At 43.4% G+C, this 20,589-nt stretch overlaps 1 protein-coding gene across 2 annotated transcripts; it reads right to left on the bottom strand.

The window, feature by feature from the left end:
• Positions 1 to 468: 468 nt before the first annotated feature.
• On the bottom strand, positions 469 to 18,984 carry INIP (INTS3 and NABP interacting protein). 2 transcript variants are annotated; one of them, XM_054397929.1, is made up of 6 exons: positions 18,935 to 18,984; positions 18,307 to 18,414; positions 17,779 to 17,865; positions 7,620 to 7,722; positions 4,984 to 5,074; positions 469 to 744 (listed from the first exon to the last, which is right to left on the bottom strand). In XM_054397929.1, exons 3-6 carry the CDS (start codon positions 17,801 to 17,803, stop codon positions 649 to 651), a joined length of 315 nt encoding a protein of 104 aa, XP_054253904.1. In that variant the 5' UTR covers positions 17,804 to 17,865; positions 18,307 to 18,414; positions 18,935 to 18,984; the 3' UTR covers positions 469 to 648. The 2 variants fall into 2 exon arrangements, with proteins under 2 accessions (XP_054253904.1, XP_054253903.1); XM_054397928.1 differs by having other exon boundaries at positions 4,984 to 5,083.
• Between the last annotated feature and the right edge of the window lie 1,605 nt (positions 18,985 to 20,589).

Here is a 20,589-nt window from a genome sequence, read left to right on the forward strand (position 1 = left end):
AAACATAAACAGAACTTAGAAGACTTCTTTTGTCTCTTCATCTGTTTGAAACAACTGGTTTTTTTCCCCACTTTACTTCATTGTCATGTTTCACAAAAGCAGGCACACTGTGTGTACAGACTTGAGAGAGATGATACTACAACAGCAGACAGAACACCAGCGATGTGCCTGCGTGCACTGGGGAGTGGGAAGACTGACTGGTGGGTTTGATAAATTCAGACCTGTTTGCATGGACAAAAGTAACTTTTGTCTTTCATTATAGTCCAATACAGCACCTGTACACAATAAAAATAAACACAAATGCTGGCAGAGTGTGCACCTCTTGGTGAATCTTGCATGGACATTTATTTATTTCAAGGAAGCACGGAAATAGGGAAGAGCAAGCGCTATGCACCTCACACACCAGGAAGTCTTATGTCTGACTTTGACCTGACAGAAAACAGAAATTGCAGATTAAAAAAAAAAAAAAAACAAACCTATCTTCAACAGCATTGCTTCTTCATCATTTAGAGTCCACACTCCCAAAAAAGCAAGCATAAAAAAATCCAGAAATAAAATAGGTTTTAGGGCAAGTAAAGAAACTAAAAGGTCAGGCAGTCCCTGCTATGGACGAAAATCAGTCCTTGCAGTTCTGAAAAACAACATTTGTCATTCTGCCTCAAGTCGAGGCAAGACAGGAAGAATAAGATTTCCAAATGCAGAGTCTTGAGTTATGAAGTATCCTGAGGAATGTGCATGTGCGTGCTGGAAAGAGAAAAAAAAAAGTTTGTTAAAGCATAATTCCCTGCAGCACTGATAATAATTCAAGACTTTACAACCCTGCAATGTAAATTATTAATTTCTCCCAGTCTGCTCCTGCACTGTGATAGTCAAATTCAAAACCAGCATTTTATCTCAAAGTAGGGCCCATCAAAGGAATTAACTTGGCCATTCTCTGCTGCTCCTTTTTCAGCAAATCCCATTGTGGTAGGGAGAGCGGTGAGCAAACTCCTGATCACCCTCCTCTGCCCAGACCCTATGCTTCCACTCCCATCTAGAACCAACCTACAGGTCTTGATTTGTGACAGCTGCTACATACAACAGCCACAAGCGTGCATCAATAGCATCACAGAACCTGAAGCTGCATGACAGGTGAGACAGCCTGCATATTCCTCCCTTCCACCACCAGTGTGCCCTTACAGTGATGCCCTACCAGCATAATCTGCTTCATCAGCCACAGCACAGCAGCAGGCCAAGGCAAGCTACCCACCAGGCTGCATTTGTGATCGCTTTGGTTTGAGACACAAACCAGAGGGAGTCCCAAGCAGACACAGCTGGGCTGGAGTTCTCAGCATCCAGTGGTATAGTGAGAGGACTGAGCTTCTCTAAGCAGACCAAGCTGATGGGAGATACTATGCTGTTTTCAGATACCCAGTGACAGGATACAGAAAAGATGGACCCAGACTCAGAGCCAAGAAAAGCTGTGAGAAGCGCTCCCTGGAGAGCTTCAAAACTTGACCTGATGTCATGGGTTGTGTTGAATCTGTGTTGAATTCATGCTCACCTCACACCAGCTTCAAAATCAAAGTGCTGGCTGGAGCAAAGTGTCATGGGGCTCAAAGTTCAGATTTTAACAGGAGAGGTTTCCCATTCCAACTGCTGCTTTTGGGTTCCAGGTTGAGGGTGGGAGTCTCTTGCCAACGGGATGGTGGTGGGACAGGGAGGGTGGGAGTTGGTTAGCTCACTGGCTTCTGCATTTTGCTGTGCTTTGTCTGCAAATAGGCTCAAGTAATTGTGCATCTTATGATCTCATTTTTTTCCTCAGTAAAGCTTTTTATCTCAACTCTTCATCTCAGCCTGGATATTTTTTGGGGATGTTACTTTCCTTCACTTCTGTGTTATAGGGAAAAAAGGGGGTTTAACCCATTACATTTTTTGCACCAAATGTGGGGCATGAAAGCAGCTGTCTTAATACAGCTGATTTTTTTTTTTTGGCAGACGGCAAGGGGGTGGAGATAACGAGAAGCAAGATGATGACAAGATTCAATTAAGGCCTGACACTTGTTAAGAGAGTTCTATATACTTTTCTTCTTCTCTGGTGTGTTTGCTATGCTGATGCAATTGCTTTCCTGGAGTGGCTGGGGCCAGTTTGCTGGGCTGGGTCCTGTATGTGCCCTCTCTGGTGATGTGTGTGACCTCAGGGGAATGGCTTAAAGATGTGCTGCTGCTGCTGTGCCTCTTACTGACATATCATGATGCAGTTATTCCACTGGACACTTCTGCAACTTCATTTACATGTATGTTATCTCACATAACTGATGGGCCAGGCTTCATCCAGAACAATACAGGACTCTCTTAAGAATACCACTGAGAGATCTGCCCCAAGGCTGGATAATTATGAGTGGCAGGGTGGGTGAGAGAACATGGGTGGACTTTTAGGCCAGTGGAGCCTCTGGTGGTTTGGAATTTCACTTCTGAGCAACTGCAAAAGCCTGACAAGCTAGTGAAATGTTTGGAAAAAGTCTGTTGTCAGTCTGGAAGTTTCCAAGACACAAATCACTGTGGTGTATCAGGGCCTGGCCCATGCCTATTAAGCCCTCCTCATCGCTGTTCAGTGTGCTAGAGGCACGAGAAGGTCTCTGTGTCCACAGGCAGACCAGCAGTCATGGCAGCTGCACTAGACAACCAGCCTGTGCCAGTACGAGTTGCCCCTGTATGGGGAGACAAAAAAAAGGCACAAAAGGAAAGCAGCTTGACCTGCAAAAGACAAGGATGAACCAGGGCCACCATGGGAACAAGAGAAAGAGCCAGGGCTGCTCATTCAGTTTTTATCTCTGTTTTTGAAAGATGGTCAAGGACAAGCAGTGGATGAAATGAGCAGCAAGCCCCAGGAAGCTGAGGGAAGTCTCTCTTCCTCCGTCCAGGCCTGTTGTTTCAACTGTGAAAGAATTGTTCTGGGAGGTCCATCAGCTCAAGAAGACGTTCTGCTCCCCACCTGTACAGTCTGTGATTCAGCCATGTGGAGCAGGCACTTCCCTAGCCAAGGGGGAAAATCTGGGAGCTACACACCACAGTGTACCCAGTGGTTTTACTTGTGTGACCATGGGGAGGACATGAGGAAGTGGAACAGAAAACCCACTCCAGTTCTAGCTACAAGAGTACATGAATTACAGGGGAATTCTCCCCGAAGGACGCTGCCTCAGTTTCCACTGGAAAGTCACCCAAAAAAGGGCAGACAATCTGATACTGCTTCTGATCCTCCTGAAGGGACTCCCAAAGCTTATTCACAAGATGCAAGTGATTCCAGTCAGAATTAGAGGGGGCCTTGCCTCCAACCAGATGGAGCAGAGGGACAATTGGGGTCGTTGGACTGTACAGAACTGATGGTTTGGCAAGTTGAACTCACATGGGTATAAAGCTTTAGTAGATACACCCAGTGTAATCTGATGCCATTAAACTATGAGGGGTGGAACCTATCTGTGTGACAAGTTTTTCTATATTTCTGGTGTGACAGGGTGATCTCCATACTTGGATGTGTTGGAAGTTGAGCACTGGAATGCAAGCCACAATTTGCTTTCACTTGAGGGGGTGGAAGGTGTCACTGGAATCGACTGCCCCAGGAATGGAAACACAGCCCTACCATTTAGACTGGTCACAGACTGACCCAGACTACTGGAATAGAGTAGAGCTCCAGAGCACCTGCAGTGAGAAATCTTCTGTGTACTGCAAAGCAATATCACCTTGAGTGGGAATGGACAATACATGATTTATGTTGTTTGTTGTATGTCAACTCCATCTGGGCATGACATAGATGGTACAGAGTGAGGGGCAAGAACGTCATAGGTTGTATTGAACCTGCTGCTATCCATCCTGTGCCCATGTCCTTCAAATGCTTCAAAATGAAAGTGCTGGCTGGAGCAAAGTATTATGGGATTTGAAGTTCAGATTGTAGCATGAGAAGCCTCTTGTTTCAGTTACTGTTTTCAGGTTCGAGATTTGGGGGTGTGGGTTTCTTCCACTGAGCTGGTGGTGGGATGGGGAAGAAGTTGGTTAGCTCACTGGCTTCTGCTTTATGCTGCTGCTTCACATTTTCCTGAGCTTTTTCTGCAAACAGGCTAAGGTAATTGAGCATTGTGTATTCTCATTTTTTCTCAGTAAGGCTTTTTTATCTCAACTCTATCTCAACCTGGAGAGTTGGTTTTGTGTCTTACTTTTCCCTCACTTCTGTGTTGTAAGTAAAGAGGCTGTTTAAGCCATTACACCTGCTGCTAGTCACACTCTGAGCAAGGTTCTAGACTTCCTTTGGAGGTTCCTTCCAGCCTGATCAACACAAGACACCACCAAGAACTCCCTTTGGTTCCTATTCATTTCAGGAGAAGCAATCTGGGACCCTTTACTGGGTAGCAGAAATACAGCAATTCATAGGGTAAGTAAACAGAGATGCTAGTTTGCATCTCAATGTTTTTGCCATTCCTCTATTATCAGATCATGCTGCCTAGAGTGCCAGGAAAGCAGGTGACTTTACTGCTCAATTTCCAGTTTCAACACTGAAATCAGCCTCCCCTGAAATGAGCAAAACAGAGCAAATAGAAGCCTATAAATGTACAAATAATTCTTCCAAATCTTTCACCCCTTTCACTTTCCAAAAGTGTAGGGTATTTGCTTGCCATCTACTCAGACTCAACTAAGAAAAGCCTGGCTTAGTCCTCTCTATACTTCCTGAGACACTCAGAAGCATGATGAAAACAGCTCTTGACTGCAATGTACAAACCAGCTATGACAATACTGTAGGCTCCATTCTTAACACCTTATCAAGGGAGAATGAGCTGACAGTGAAGCTTCCATCATAACAGAAGAAGAAACTTCATTTGTAACAAATTCAGAAACGCATGAAACCTAACTTCAAAAGGGGTTTTTCATTTTCTTCAGGTGCAGGACTCTCTCTGAAGGGCTGCACATCTAAAACATAGCCAAGCTAAACACTACCCGATGGCACCAGCTTACCTGCAGTGCAGCCTTCTGCTGTGCTGCAATGTGCTGTTGCTCGGCATGATCACGGAAATCCTTGTTCAGTGATGATCTTGTAAGTGCAATGCTGCAAAACCTCCAAGATGTTATAACACATATCACAGATAAAAATGTGTCCTTGCCATTCTAGCCACAGCTTCCATGACTGCCACACCTAATCATTTATTTGGCTCACAGCCTGAGAATTGCTAACTATTGTTTGGAGTTATTATTTGCTAATGCTGCATCATTTGACCTAATGTAAGAAACTGATGCCAAACTAAACCCAGAAGACACTCAGTCCTCAATCCTGTTGTGGATTTCACACGTGGGTGGAGTCCCACTGAAGTCAGTGGAACCACCAGGGTGCAGTGTTAGACGGTGTCAGCAATTCCATTACTCAGTCACTCACTGACCGCTTTAAATAACCATGACAAACAAAACTCCGCAGTCTTTGGTGTGAGACCAGTCCTTTGGCAAGTGGGCAGAATGCTTATGGTAAAGGATGTAACTGAAATCATGGTCCTCTGATGATAGTTTTGAGGACCTAGAATTGATATCGATTATCCATGTCAGTGCAACATACATTAGGTTTTGAATTAAGACTTCTAAATAGATTTTCTTGGCTTTTGTATCTTAAGACTTGTCCACCTTCTAAACAAAAAAGAACACAAAGCCTGTGTAAGTAACCTGGTCAGCCATACTCCAGACAATAATCAGTGATCAGCTGTAATTCAAGGCAATTCACACCTACCCTGAAACTGGCTCTCGAGCCTGGTGGTAAAAGCCCAGCTCTCTTCAGACACTGAGCCAAAAGTATGAACGACCACAAGGGTTCCAAATAAACTTATCAGCTGACCTTTCCCAGCAGCTTCATTGTCAACAGCTGATTTAGTAAATCGATTTTTCAAAAGCAGCAATGCTCATGAAAAGACCGTAAGTCAAATCTATGTCTAAATTCATAGTGAAAGCTAAGCAACAATCTTCTGAATTTATGACAAATATTAAGGTAAGCTTCATGGCTGGAGAAAAGCACTACTCAGAGCTTATTTAAATCATAACATTCTTATTTCTTCTCAAGGCATTTATTTTGTATTTAATTCTATACCCTCTAATTTTTCAATATTATTTCTGTACATAACCTTAAGGCTTCATCATAAACTGACTCTTTAAGAGAGATGTTCTGGTTTTGGATAGAGAGTTTCCATATGCCAAGACCAGAAATCAGTGAACTTATTCACCCTTATGCTGGCCAAGCCACTACTGTGCTATAGCTAAATCAAGCTCTTTTCTGCCAAGTCTGCAGAATTGCTGTGGTCCCAACTGCCATCTTCTCAAAAACCACACATTAGCCCACCACAGCAAAGCAGAGAGTTTGACTGCTGCAGTTCCCTGACATAAAAATGAGTACTTCCAATTCTGCTCACTAGCACACAGTGCTATTTTTCCTTAAAGAAAAAAAGACCCTGCTGAGACAAAGTATGGACACTGTTGCCAGGAGTTGTACGTAACAGTGTATCTGTATTTTCTTCTCTAATCAGTAACTTTGCCTGATAGTAACTGTACATAGCTATTGAGAGGTCTAACTCAGGGGACATCAAATACACTGCATGTTTTTTGAGAGCATGAAGGAATTAAAGGTGATGTACAATCTCCTTGAAAAAACATAGGCAGGACTCAACTGTATTCAGAGTATTCTCTTGTCCAGATACTCTGTCTAGACCATGGCACTGCACTCACTCCAGAAGTTCAAACTATCTCAATTTCTCCAGATAAACCAGTGTGTGATTTTCTTAGTGATTTGTGACAAAAAAAATCTAACCTATTTTGTCTTAAAAGGGAGAAAGTTCAGTAACAGTTCTTAGTTAAGGTCCGATTAGATTATTATACCTTATGGTGCAGAACCAACCTTACAACATCACATCTGTTACAAGAGGATCAGTAGCAACAAACTGGCTTTATCTTGCACACAGGGAGTTTCAAGGATAACTCATTCCCTGCTGTACCTGTTCTACTCTAAACACACCCTGAATCTAACCAGCACCAGAACAAGAGGACACAGTCTCAAGCTGCGCCAGAGGAGGTTTAGGCTGGAGGTGAGGAGAAAGTTCTTCACAGAGAGAGTGGTTGGCCATTGGAATGGGCTGCCCAGAGAGGTGGTGGAGTCACCATCCCTGGAGGTGTTCAAGAGGGGATTGGACGTGGCAGTTGGTGCCATGGTTTAGATAGTCATGAGGTTTAGGGTGACAGGTTGGACTCGATCTTTGAGGTCTCTTCCAGCCTTCTTGATTCCATTCTATTCTAATTCCCTTCCTTAAGGCATTTCAGCTTAATAATTAAATGCTTTCTTAGTGCCCACTCCCCAATTCCTCTGTAAGGTTGACTTTAATATGCTTGAGTAAATGTATCTGTTTCTCCTCTTCTCAGACAGAAATTATGTAAGCCAAATTCAGGGTCTGCAAACAATTTTCAATACTAATATGCTCCTATAGTATAAGGTCTCACAGACTGGTTACTGAGGATGGTCAAAAAAAAACCCCAATTCTGGTTTTATGTAAATTTACAGCTCACTGGGCATTTTTTATCTTTGATGTAATCAGTGATGTCCAAACATGTCTAAGAATATAAAATACCTGGCTCCAGGGTGATTTGTGGAAGACTGGTTTTGCATAAGTAACTTTCTCTTCTCCTTGTCAAGTTCTGCCAGGATCGCAACCCTGTTTTTATTCTGGAAACCTGGTGAGAACGACAGAAAAACATTATAGAGAGATTTACTTGATCTCTGTGGCCCAACCCTAACCTTGTGGAATTAAATTTCTGTACAATAAGACATTATGATGAACACACTAATTTACAAAGCTTTGCACCCCTCTTAAAAGGCTGTGAATAAATAGGTTTCGTTTTTCCTTTTCTCATTTTACAACATGAAATAGCTTCCTTCAGCTATCATACATATTAATACAGTTTTCTATGTCAAGTTAGATCCTACCTCTAACCAAGACAGCTCTGGAACTATAAACAAGGTACATGATCAAATACTTTTCTTTCAAAAAAAGGTAAACTTAGCAGTTTCTGTATTTAAGAGTCACTGAATGCACAACCCAGTGACATCAATGGAGTAATTTACTCATAGGGACTAATTTCTCATGCCAGTTAACTCAAACTATAATACAAATTTCACACATGTAAGAATGAGACAACCCCTAAGCTTGCACATGTGCTTCTACAACCTTTTATTCAAGATATGCAGAGAGGCTTTCATTTTAATATACTGATAGCACTTACTTTGAGTATGACTCTAAGTATGAGTGCTAGAAGGGGGCACAGTCAAACTGTCTGGACACGAGAACATAGCCTTTATTTGCTTTGTACATGACCTTCCAAAAGGGACCTTGTATATCAGAGAAGGGATTCAGAAACAACAGTGACAGAGGGAATTTAGAAAAATGCCTAAAATAGCTATTTGTGCATTTTACAAGTCGCTTTCTAAATGAAAATGTGTCAAGGGTGCTGTGCTTACACAAGACTCTTGCATGGTAAGTGAAGCACTGGTGTGGGCTTTGCCAAAAACAATCTCAGGAACAAACAGGGAAAACGTGGGCCCACTGCTGAATGAGGAGGAAGGCCCTGCAACAGAGGATGCAGCAAAGGTGGAGTTACTGAGTGCTGCCTTTGCTTCAGTCTTTACTGCTAAGACCAGCCCTCAGGAATCCCAAACTCCGGTATCAAGCCTGGAAGGAAGACTCTCTACTCATGAGGGAGGATTGGCTTGAGTAAGCTGAACATAGACAAATCCATGGGCCCTGATGGGATGCACCCACAAGAGCAGATAAGAGTTGGCTGATGTTGTTGCTTACCACTCTCCATCTTTGAAAGGGAATGGGAGAGGAGCCTAAAGACTGGAGAAAAGCCAGTGTCACTCCAGTGCTCAAAAAGCATAAGAGATGGACCCAAGAAACTAGATAGAGACCAGTCAGCTCACCTCCATCCCTGGAAAGGTGATGTAACAGCTCACTCTAGAGGTTGTCTCTAAGCACATGGAAGAAAATAAGGTTATCAGGAGTAGCTAGTATGGATTTACCAAGAGGAAATCACATTTGACTAATCTGATAGCCTTCTGCAATGGTGTGACTGAATATAAGGATATAAGATATAAGGAGAGCCGCGGATGTTGTCTTCCTTGACTTTAGTAAGGATTTTGACACTGCTTCCCATAACATCCTTGTGGGAAAGCCAGAAGTGTGGCTTAGAAGAGCAGACAATGAGATGGATTGAGAACTGGCTAAACAACAGAACCCAGAGGGTCATGATCAACAGTGCAGAGTTCAGCTGGTGGTGTTCCCCAGGGGTCAGTACTGAGTCCAGTCTTGTTCAACATCTTCAACATCATGGGTGAGGGGACAGAGTGTACCCTCAGCAAGTTTGCTGACAATACAAAACTAGGAGGAGTGGCTGACACAACATAATGCTGTGCTCCTCTTCAGTAAGACCTGGACAGCTAGGCAAAGACAAACCTAATGAAGTTCAACAAGGGTAAGTGCAGAGTCCTGTACCTCGTCAGGAATAAAACCATGCACCAGTAGAGGTTAGGGGTTCACCTGCTGGGAGAGTAGCTTCACAGAGAAGGACCTTGGAGTCCTGCTGATAAAAGTTATCCATAAGACAGGAATGAAACCTCATGGCCAAGAAGGTCAATAGTACACTCAGATGCATTAAGAAGAGTGTGTCCAGCAGGTTGAGGGAGGTTCTCCCTTTCCCTCTACTCAGCTCTAGTTAGACCACATCTAGAATACTGTGTGCAGTTCTGGACTCCCCAGTTCAAAAGTGACAGGGAACTACTGGAGAGTTCAACGGAGGGCTACAGGGAAAGACTAAGAGACCTGGGGCTGTTCAGTCTGGAGAAGAGAAGGCTGAGAGGGGACCTTATCAATGTCTGCAAATATCTGAAGGGTGGCTGTCAGGAGAATGAAACCTCTCTCTTTTGAGTGATACCCAGTGGTAGCATGAGGGGCAATGGATGTAAACTGAGTCACAGGAAATTACACCTCAACATGAGATAAAACATTTTTACTGTGAGGGTGGTGGAACACCAAAAGAAGTTGCCCAGAGAGGTTGTGGAGTTTTCCCTAGAGATCTTCAAAACCTGCCTTAATGTGTTGCTGTGTGACCTGGCCTAAGTGGCCCTGCTTTGCAGGGCAGTGGGACTTATTTCTCCAGTTGTCCTCCAACCCCTAGCATTCTATGACTCCATGAAATGGCCCTGGGGAGCACTGCAAATAAGGCTGGCAACAGGGCGTGGTGCAGCAGTTTGCATGCAGGGAGGACCCTGAATCTTGTAGGACCACGGACTAGGAAATTGCTCTAGGTATCTGCCAAAACGGTGGGAACCTGCTTCAGAGCTAAAATCTGCATTCCTGTGGAACAAGCCTCTGAGAAGTCCAACATACCCTCTAGACAGAACTCATAAAGAACTAAACTTCAGCACAGACTGTAGGTTTCAATGAGAGCCCAGGCCCTTCTCCTGGAGAAAATGTAAGTAGCTGCATAAAGTGTGCACAGGTTGATGATCTCTTGCATCAGGTGGTCATGCTGCAGAAAACAATTAAAGGGCTGCACAGCATCAGAAGGGTGAGACAGGCATGAGTACATAGTTTCAGAACCTTGCTCCTCTGCAGTGAATGAGGCACCTTGGACTCTGCTGACCCTCAAAACCAGAACTCTGCTTCACTCCCTGCTTCAGCCCCCACCCTCCAGCATTAAACCAAAAACAGGTAAGCAGCTTTAACAGCCATAGACACCCATGAGAAAGGTACCAGGAGCACACCACAAAAAGAAGTGATGAGTTCTTTAGTGGATTATTCTGTTAGGGTCCACTGAGGTACCCATCTGCCAGCCTGACAGGGAGTTATGAGAGGTCTGCTGCATTCTGGGAGTGAAAGTCTGAGGTGCTGCCAAGAGGGTGCCAGAACTTGCTAAAAGCACAGACACTGCTACTCTTCCATGGGGCATGAACGATACCACAAGCTGGAACATAGGCAGAAAATCAAGGAAACTCTGGGGGTGAACAAGTGTAAAACTTTGGTGCTCAAGTTATCTTTTCCTGCATTTCACCAGTTAGAGGAAAAAAGGAGCAGTCAGAAACATAGGCATAATGTAAATCAATTTCTGGCTTCACAGCTGGTGCTATCACAAGTGTTTTGGCTTTTGTGACAAAAAGACATTCTTCAAGCCCTGTAACACATTAGGGAGGAATGGGATTTACCTGTTTATAAGAGGGAAGAGACTCTTTGGCATCAGGGTGGCAAATTTGGTGAAGTGGGCTTTTAACCAAGAAGCTGGACACAAGCAGACACTGTGAACTTGCAGCCCAGAAGGCAAATCACATCCTGGCCTGCATCAAAAGAAGTGTGGCCAGCAGATCGAGTGAGGTAATTCTGCCATTTTACTCTGCTCTGTTAAGGCCTTACCTGCAATACTGTGTCCAGCTCTGGAGCCCTCAATACAGGAAAGACATGGACCTACATGGAGCAGATCCAGAGGAGGGACATGAAAATGATCAGGGGGTTGAAGCACCTCTGCTACAAAGACAGACTAAAGGAGATGGGTTTTTTCAGCGTGGAGAAGAGAAGGCTCCAAGGAGACCTAGTAACAACCTTCTAGTACCTGAAGGGTCCTACAAGAAGGATGGAGAAAGACTGTTTACAAAGGCTTGTAGTGATAGGACAAGGGGCAATGGTTTCAAACTAAAGAGTAGATTTAGATTGGATGTTAGGAACTACTTCTTTACCATGAGGTTAGTGGAACACTTTAACAGGTTGCCCAGGGAGGTGATTGAGGCCCCATCCCTGAAGATACTCAAGGTCAGGCTCAACAGGGCTGTGGACAACCTGATCTAGTTGAGGATGCCCCTGCTGACTACAGAGGGTTTGGACTAGATAAACCTTTAAAGGTCCCTTCCAACCAAAATCATTCTAGGATTCTACAGATCCTCACAGTTTTCTGTGCTGCTAAGAACTCTCCTCATAGGAACAATATACACTTTTTTTTAATATCTACTTTGCAGCTATTCTATAAATATCAAGCTACCACACTGTCATAACGAAGAGATACAGAAGTCTTCTCCTTTATTTGCTCCATGCAAAAAGTCAAAGTCATTCCCTGTAGAAGCTGCTGATGTTATGCAGCCCTGAGCACTGTTTTAGGAACACCACTAAAAAATGGTAGCCCAATCTGTTACCAAGGCCAGCCATGGTAACTTTTGAAAGGAGTGCTAGCATTTCAAGGTAAAATGACTTCAAATTCATTTTCAGTAGCTGCACTCAAAGCTCATTTCCTTTGAGAGATCTTCTGTTGCTCAATTATGTAACCTAATATTCCTTTCATCAGCATGGCTCAATGAAGGAAGCGATTACTACTTCCAACTCTAACAATTTGCATTCCTATTGCCTTGTTATCAAACCCTCACCTTCTGTTTCTATGACAAACATACACACACCTGAGCCCAAATTTTTGAACACAATCATTTGATGACATTTTACTGTGGTTTTAGGCAAGATTAGCCATAATCAGATCTACATTTGTTAATGGATTTTAAATTAATTAATTGCTATTTTCCTGTCAATCTCTCCTCCTCACATGGTATTTGTTTAAAGTCCTTTTGGTAAGTGTATTGATAAGGTCTTCCACACTTCTCTATTCCTCAGGTACTGCATGCTGTTTTTGAACACCGCACACTTGCTATGAGCCTTGGAACACTACAACACAGCTCACTCAGCTCTGAGAGGAACAAAGACTGAGAGATCTTGCCAACAAACAAGATTCAACATTCCTGAGCTGCAGCCAGCCCAGACTTTGCTTCCTTGTAAATTCTGAAGACACTGCTGTAAAAGGATGACTGAAATACCTCTAAGAAGATCTGAGTTAAAGTGATGATGTCTAAGTTCATTCCACAGTTTTCAGCCAAAAAGCTTAATATTTGACATATTACTCAGCAGTGGTAATTTTACTGTGGTAAAAATATTACTCTGCTGATGCTTGCTTATTCTGAACCACATATATTTAATACGTTTGGAATTTAAACAACATGGTGATTTAGGCAAGAAAAAGGAGACCACTTTTTTAACATAAATGGCTGTCAGATAAAAAAAATAAAGACTAAGTATGCTTACATTTAGCACAAAGCAGATGGTATGATTCAGAAAGGCTAGAGGCGTGTAAGAATAAAAATTTAAATGCCGTTTTTAAACTGTGATTGAAAACTGTGCAAGATTCTCACTGCCTTCTATTTTTGTCTATGTTACAGTACCTTATGGCATAAATTCTAGAGCATTTCAGAACATATATAAATACATACAAAATACCCAAGTATTTTTTCTTCCATTTCTTATCCCTCTACTAAGAGAGGGTTTGGATTTTTTTTTTAAAGCAGTATTTTGCTCTAGAACTCAAGAGTGCCTAGCAGCAACCTGATACACTGAAAAAGTCATTTAAGAGAGTTTGTTAATAAATAGAAAAAAGCCCACTCGAGAAAATAGAGGAAGATATCCAACGTATACATGTTTGAGCTGTGCTGGTGAGCAATATGAAGTTTAACTTTTTTTTTTAATACAAAATAAAACCTGGGTCATGTAGAAGTTAACAATGGAGTGGGCACGACAGGAAAACTCCATTTCAGACAGAAAACATGGCATTATAACAAAATAATTCAACGTATACTCCAACACGTTAAGTGATACTTCCACTTATATTCTTCCCTGCTCATGAACCCAAAGTGCATCCATAAAGGCCAACTTTAAACAGCTACAGAAGCTTCCTCCTTCCATCATAAAGAAAGTAATTTTTCATCTGTATATTTGATATGCCTATTCTGCTTTCTAGTACTAAAAATACAGACATCAAAAAAAAAGCCATCCTTAGTACAGACCAAATTCCTATCTGTGAAAGGAAGTACAGATTTTCAAACACAGCAACTTCTTGGCAAATCTTAAGTTTAGACTTCCCTTAACTGGTCTTAGTTGCACTACTATTTTGAGCTTGAACAGTTCATGAATATTGCAGTTCGTTGATACTCTTCTTCACAGACACAAGAGTCCTGACACAAAACAACCAGTTCAAGGCAGCTAAGCAGATTAAGAGCAGTCTCAGATGACTTACTAAGCACCTGGATACACAGATCACTCTCCAAAGTAGTAGATTCAGGACATTTAAAATTTAGACATGTTCTTTCTGACACTTCTATTTCCAACACTGAGCATTTTATGATGTGCTCTGTGCAAGAGCTAAAATTTTAGCATGTGAAAGGCAGAAAATTAGGGAAAGCTGAAATCTTGCTGAGTGATCTTGGTAGTTTTAAGAGCTCACAGCAAGCTTCACTACTTAACCTTTTAGTAACACCTAAACCTACCACCCTACCTCACTAATACCTCTGCCAGTTAGTTCTACTAGCTAACTCTTCACAGCAAGGAACAGTATTACCTTTACCTACTTTAAAGTTCTTGCTTTTCATCTCCTATTTTTCCCTGATCTGTTGGTTGCTTCAAATTCACAGTATGAGAGTTTTTTTCCAAATATATATTATTTATCATTTGTCCATAAACGTGTAATAGCACAAAAGAGCCCTCTGCTACACACACTTCTACTTGGAAAAATGGTTTCAAAACTGGATGCCTACTCTAAGCACTGCACATTAAAGAACACTGACACTGAACACTTCTGCCTGCTCAACATGGAAATCATTTCACAGCAGCTTCTTCAGTGAGTGCATTCCTTCACAAATGGTAGTCTTCACGAAGTGAGGCAGCAACCTCTTAAAACACAGATTCTAAAGACCTTGTTAAACATACAACACTTGGGAAACAGGATGGAGTAACTATATTTCTATTTCCTCTTCTGCTTAAGACTACAGCACCACAAAACATCATCTAGCAGTCTGCTGCACATCAATACCTTTCAGCAACAATTTACATTTGAATACGCTTTCATGTACATGGTGTGACAATGAAACAACAGACATGCTAGCAATTCAGTAAATTAACTTGAATTACTCCAAGATACTAGTGTTTCGTTTGTCCCTCCAGAAAATTACTACATTCATAGCTGAATTAAGTCACTTGACTGCTTTATGGATGCAAAGTTCTTCAGGGAGGAGCTGCACTACAGACCTCAAGTACTGTGCTGGCACACGGACCAGGCAGATGCAGAGCTGCAAAGTTTGTACACAATGACACAATTCAATGCAGAACAGCACAATCTTCCTTTGTAAGAGACCCAGTGAACAGAACGATAAATCAAGCTGCTCAGTCTGCGTTACAGGAACCTGCTCACACACCTTTAGGCCAAAAGTGTAAACAATTGCCAGGACAGAGAGACCTTGTAGAATTGCAACAGCCTGAATGTTAGAACTGTGTATGTATGTCTAGAGCTTGGCTCTTTCAATGCATCAGATTCATCCTTTCCAGCCCTGTCTGAAGCAGGATCTGTACTTCTTCACCTTTGGGGACCTAAAGGAGAGCTCCTTCCTGAACACTCATATTTCTCTCACCTCAGGCTTCCTTTAGGAGAACTCATACATGGAGTAACATGTAAGGTATACTCTGGCTTTGCCATACACAAGCAAAAGCAATACAAAGCAGCCTTATTAAAGCATGTAGCATAAGCAGCATGAGGTTCTGTTGCAGACAGTGTATTACTAACCACCTGAAAGTGATTTCTGTAATTTAGACCCTGATTTCCCCCCCACCCCTACTAAAATGTACTACTCTGGTACACAAGCTCATCTTGCAGACAACACACAGCATGCTAAAAGCTTTTCCATCTCTTTTAAATGCTGTAATCATTCTCATGCAATCACTGAAATCAGTTCCATGTAGTATTAACAGCCTGAAATAAGGCTTTCAATCAATTCCATTTTTTTTTTGCTACCCTCAAATGCAGCTACTCATCTTTGAAATTCTAATGAAAAGACTGTTTCCCTAAGAGACCAATGCATTGAAAGAAGTACAGTACACAAAATCTTAACCTTTGTAGTCCAAGTCGGCAATTAACAAAAAACTCAATTAGCTCCTAGGGGAGTACCAGGTACTCATTAAAAGGGAAAGAAACCACTCAGTACAAAAAAATTTCAAACACAATCCACCCGTGGAGAAGGCTAATGTTCAATTCATCCTTACACTTCTGTCTGGCTAAGTGCTGCCATTCATAACCCTTTCAGTCAGTATTTCAGTAAATCCTGTTGTTTTTGTCCAAGAAGAGGGAAATAAGAGAATTAATTGTTTGACAGTACCAATATGCCCTCCATGCAGCAAACTGAAAATGTGCTGTCTTGATCATTTTCATTACTAGACTGCATCTGGCCAAGAGAAAGGCCTTGAACCTCTGCTCATATTTACCTATTTCTTTCCAATTTTTCTGGGTGTATTATTTACAGACGCAGTTTGAGTTATTAAACTTGACCGTGCTCCTTGCCCTCGTACAACTAATTTTCAGATGATAATTAAATATTATTTTCCTTTAGTGAAGGAATTGGACATTTATCTTCCTTTAGTGATTCTCTGACGGGTATGTCAAGGTATAAAAGCAGATTCCAAATCACTATTAAATTATAAGCCTCTGGAATCTGGCAGAAAGCAAAGCCAGGCGGGCATTAAACCCCCTTTCCTTGTCAGAAAAATTCACATATTTAAGAAAAAGCATTTTTTAAGTCTCAATGACAAGTCTCTTCCTTGCAATAGTGCTGACTTCATATTTACAGAATAAAACAAGATTTGCCATTACACATCAAAAGCTTCTCAGAGTTAAAGCTTGAAACAGATGACTATCTGCAATCTGCACTACTCATCTCTCAACACTTCACAAAAGCTCAATGAGTGTTCCAAAACCACTTTTCATTAAGCAGCTAGTAAAATCTGTGTTTTGTACCAACTCATTTTTTCTGTATTTGTTTTGAAAGCAGATGGCTGCTGAGAGAGTGCAGGGAGGGAACCACACAGGTGATCTGGTACCCTTTCAAAGTACCAGCACTTCAGAATTAATTACACGCAGCTTTGTGGAACTGCTTTCCCAGATAACCCTCTGGTGGCTGGGTAAATGAATTCATTTTTCATATCTAGTTAATGAGCAGCTATACCTGAAACTCTTTCTCCTCAGCACTTCCGTAGAAGAGACAAGCCTCAGGAGTTCCACGGAAATTTCCAGAAAGTACCTCTAGAGGGCGATTTAAGACCCTCCTTAACTTCGCACGTGAAACCCCCACACCAGGCCCGCCGCTGCCTCTATCGCATACCCCTCGGCTAGAGAGACGGACAATGTCCGTGTCCAGAATCGGTTTACGGATGCAATTTGGATGCAGCATCACGTAAACAAACATTTCATCCTCCTAGGCCTGGTCACTTGTTATCTATCTTTGATAGCTATTACTGCCCAGGTCTTGCTGCTCCTATCATGATATGGAATATAATAGGACTTACAGCTGTTCCTTGATGCTGAGCACAAGAGCTGTAAGTCAACACTGAACCTTCTATGTGTCCAAAATATGCTTCAGGAAAGAACCACACACATGGTATGTAATAACCTGATCAGGAAGAAATGCACTGTAATTCAGAGCTCCCCAGCCATCAGGAGTCTTTTCCAACCATTTAATCTGTGTGAATTCCCAGGTGGCTTGCTCACATTCTGCTATTCCCACGTCACCACCCTGTCTCTCTCCCCCTTTTTGCTCTTTCTATAAATAAATTTATAGTTTTGGTGACATTTTGCACATAGTCTTTCCCTTGAATACTTAAGGTTAAAACATACCCTGTCCTGTAGGATTTGCTGCCATCCTTCAATTTTCAGTCTTTGTTTTATTCAGTTGTGCCTCAAATCTTCTAACCCCACCAATACCTGCAAAACAGATACAGTGTAAGATAAACATATTCCTTTAAAAGAAAAGCTTGGATGTTTGTTATAGATGTCACAAATATGTTACAAAGCACAAGCCAAACACAGCATGCATATTGCTTAAAACACGTATCTAACTAAAATTTTTAGTCTGAAGTAATAAGAGTTGTGATAAATTGTTTTTCATATTCTAGGAACTTAGTAATAATCTTTAGAGTCATTCCAGATCCATACACAATTTTTCCTAACAGAACTTCTTCCTAACGAAGTATGGAATTAAGTTAAAGCATTACACTCCTTCAATGCAAAAGCCATGAAAAACTTTAATTAAAGCTCTAACTCAAGAAAACCGATTATCTGAGGAAGGTCAACTTAAATCCCAGCCATAAGGCCTGCAGCTGCGCCAAAGCAAAAAGGGATGCTGGATCCCCCACCATACATCACCTTGGGCCACCATTAACTTCTGTTTCCATTAATGTGCCAGGCTGTGAAATGCAACGGCGGCGAGCTCCAGCTCAGCCGGGTGGAGGACAGAGATGAAAACACCAATTCCTGCGGGGAAGGCCAACCAGAAGGCTCAGACACATTTCAACAGGAGACCAGTAATAGTTAACAACACATGACTACGGGGCCCTTAGCAGCGACCCTCCCGTAACGAAACCGTAACACTAGTACCAGCTACAAGCAGTGACGCTGGTCAGACCGCGTTTCTCCACCAGGAGAGTCGACCTGCGCGGCGGGCCAGTGAGAGGCACCCACGGGGGCCAGGCCCTGCTGCAGCTCCCCAGGGTCCGCGGGGCCGACCCACCCTTCCGCAAACGGGCGAGTCCCAGAGCCCGGCGGCGGCCCGAGAGGGCAGGGGCTGGCCCCTGGGCTGGGAGGAGAGGCGAGACGAGGCTGCGCGAGCGCGTTCTCCTGTGCCTGCTTGTCCCCGCCCGCCGGCATGGACTCTCCCCTCGACCTCCCCCCGCGGTGCGTTTGGATTCTCCCGCTCGCCTTCTCGCCCTGTCTACAAGGGACATTCGCCCCGCTGGGACCCACCCGGCTAGGCCCCTGCCCTCCCAGTACCCACCTTCCACAGTAACCCAGCTCCGTTCGCCTCTCGCTCACCCGCCTGCCTGCCCCGAGCCGCAGCCCGGCAACCCCACGTTCCCCCACCCTCCCCTACTCCCCGACTTGCCTTGCCCCGCCCAGCCCAGCCGCAGCCAATGAGCTCGCGACACAACCCATGACGCAGACACAGCAGGACCCCACCGCTTCCACTCGCGCCGTCAAAGCATCTTCCGGGACGGCGAAGGAGTGCGTCACTTGACAGGCGTGTGGGTGTGTCCAATCCTCTTCAAGGGGGTGAGTCGGGCCCGCTCCCGCCTCTCTCTGGGTCCGCCCCTGCTCCCTAGGCAACGAGGCGGGACCGTCATGGTGGCCCGGCCGGGTCCCGCGGTGAGGTGGGAGTCCTCATAGGCCTCCCCTGCCCGCGAGCGAGGCGGAGCCTGGGCGAAGGGGTAGGGGTTAGAGGAGACGGGCATGTGCATGGGGAGATTTAGTAGGCCCCAGTAAGTGTCTCGGGTAGGCGTCCGTGGCTCTTGCGGGGCGCATTAGCCCGGGTACGGGAGAGACTCGAGAGCAAGTGTAATGATCACGCTAAAGGGGATTGAGGCATCAGTGTGGGGGGGAAAAAGGAAAGTGGAAGGGAAGGATTGTTGAGTTTGTCAGACCCACAGAGTTTGAATACAGCAGGAATGATTACTTAGCATGAATTTCAGAAAGAGTTTTGCTTTCATGTTACTAATCACAGAACCACAGAATGGTAGACGTTGAAAGGGATCTCTGAAGATCACCTTCAACCCTTCTCCTAGAGTAAACCACACAGAAACAGGTGCAGGCTCCACAGCATCTCTGGGCAACCTGGGCTAGTGCTCTGTCACCCTGAAAGTGAAGGGATTTTTTTTTGTGTGTTTATATGAAAGTGCCTCTGTTCCAGTTTGTGTCAACTGACCATTGTCCTGTCGCTGGACACCACTGAGAAGTGTATCTCAATCGTCCTGACACACTTATGATATTTGGAATAATTAATGTGATACCCCGTCAATCTCCTCCAGTCTATATAGCCCCTTTCCCCATAGGGTGGATACTCCAGTCCCCTAATGATCTTAGTGGCTCTCCTCTCCTTCCTGACCTAGGGAGCCCGTACCTGGACACTATTCCGGATGAGGCCTCCACAGAGCAAATCAGAGGGGCAGAAGAATCTCCCTTGACCTGCTGGCCACACTTAATGCATCCCAGGATGCCATTGGCCTAATGTATGTTTTCTTTCTGATATGTCAAGTAACTGCTTTGTAAATGAGAATATCTTAGGTTATCAATTCTGTCCTGGAGGATAAGCTGTAGTCCTAAGCAGCGATTTCTGACTTTTAAGTCCTTATGGTTACACTACTTCATTTTGACTCAAACCAAGCTGAATAATCATTTGAACTGTGGCCCTTAACAGCTGCACCTCTGACCATACTTGAATGAAATAAATTCTTAAGACCTGCAATAAATAAATAAATAATACATTTGTCTGTGAACAGATGGGGCCAACACTGACCTCTGGCTAGCCAAGAAATCACTCATGTGACCTATTTACATTTTATATGTGGGTTTTTTTTCAAGGCAGTAAACAATTCCCCTAAAATCAAGATTTTTCTTTAAGAACCAAATTTAAGTACAGAAAATAAAGGAGGGTTT

The sequence above is a fragment of the Indicator indicator genome, chromosome Z (assembly GCF_027791375.1).
Source record: "Indicator indicator isolate 239-I01 chromosome Z, UM_Iind_1.1, whole genome shotgun sequence".
NCBI classification, from domain to species: Eukaryota; Metazoa; Chordata; class Aves; order Piciformes; family Indicatoridae; genus Indicator; species Indicator indicator.

Excerpts from the sequence above, each read along its gene's own strand:
- INIP (XM_054397928.1), bottom strand. The coding sequence starts at position 17,803 with ATGGCAGCAAATCCTACAGGACAGG. Across the intron at positions 7,723-17,778 it reads AGCAAATCCTACAGGACAGG|GTTTCCAGAATAAAAACAGG; the intron begins GTATGTTTTAAC and ends CGTTCTCACCAG. Across the intron at positions 745-4,983 it reads AGCAGAAGGCTGCACTGCAG|CACGCACATGCACATTCCTC; the intron begins GTAAGCTGGTGC and ends TTCTCTTTCCAG.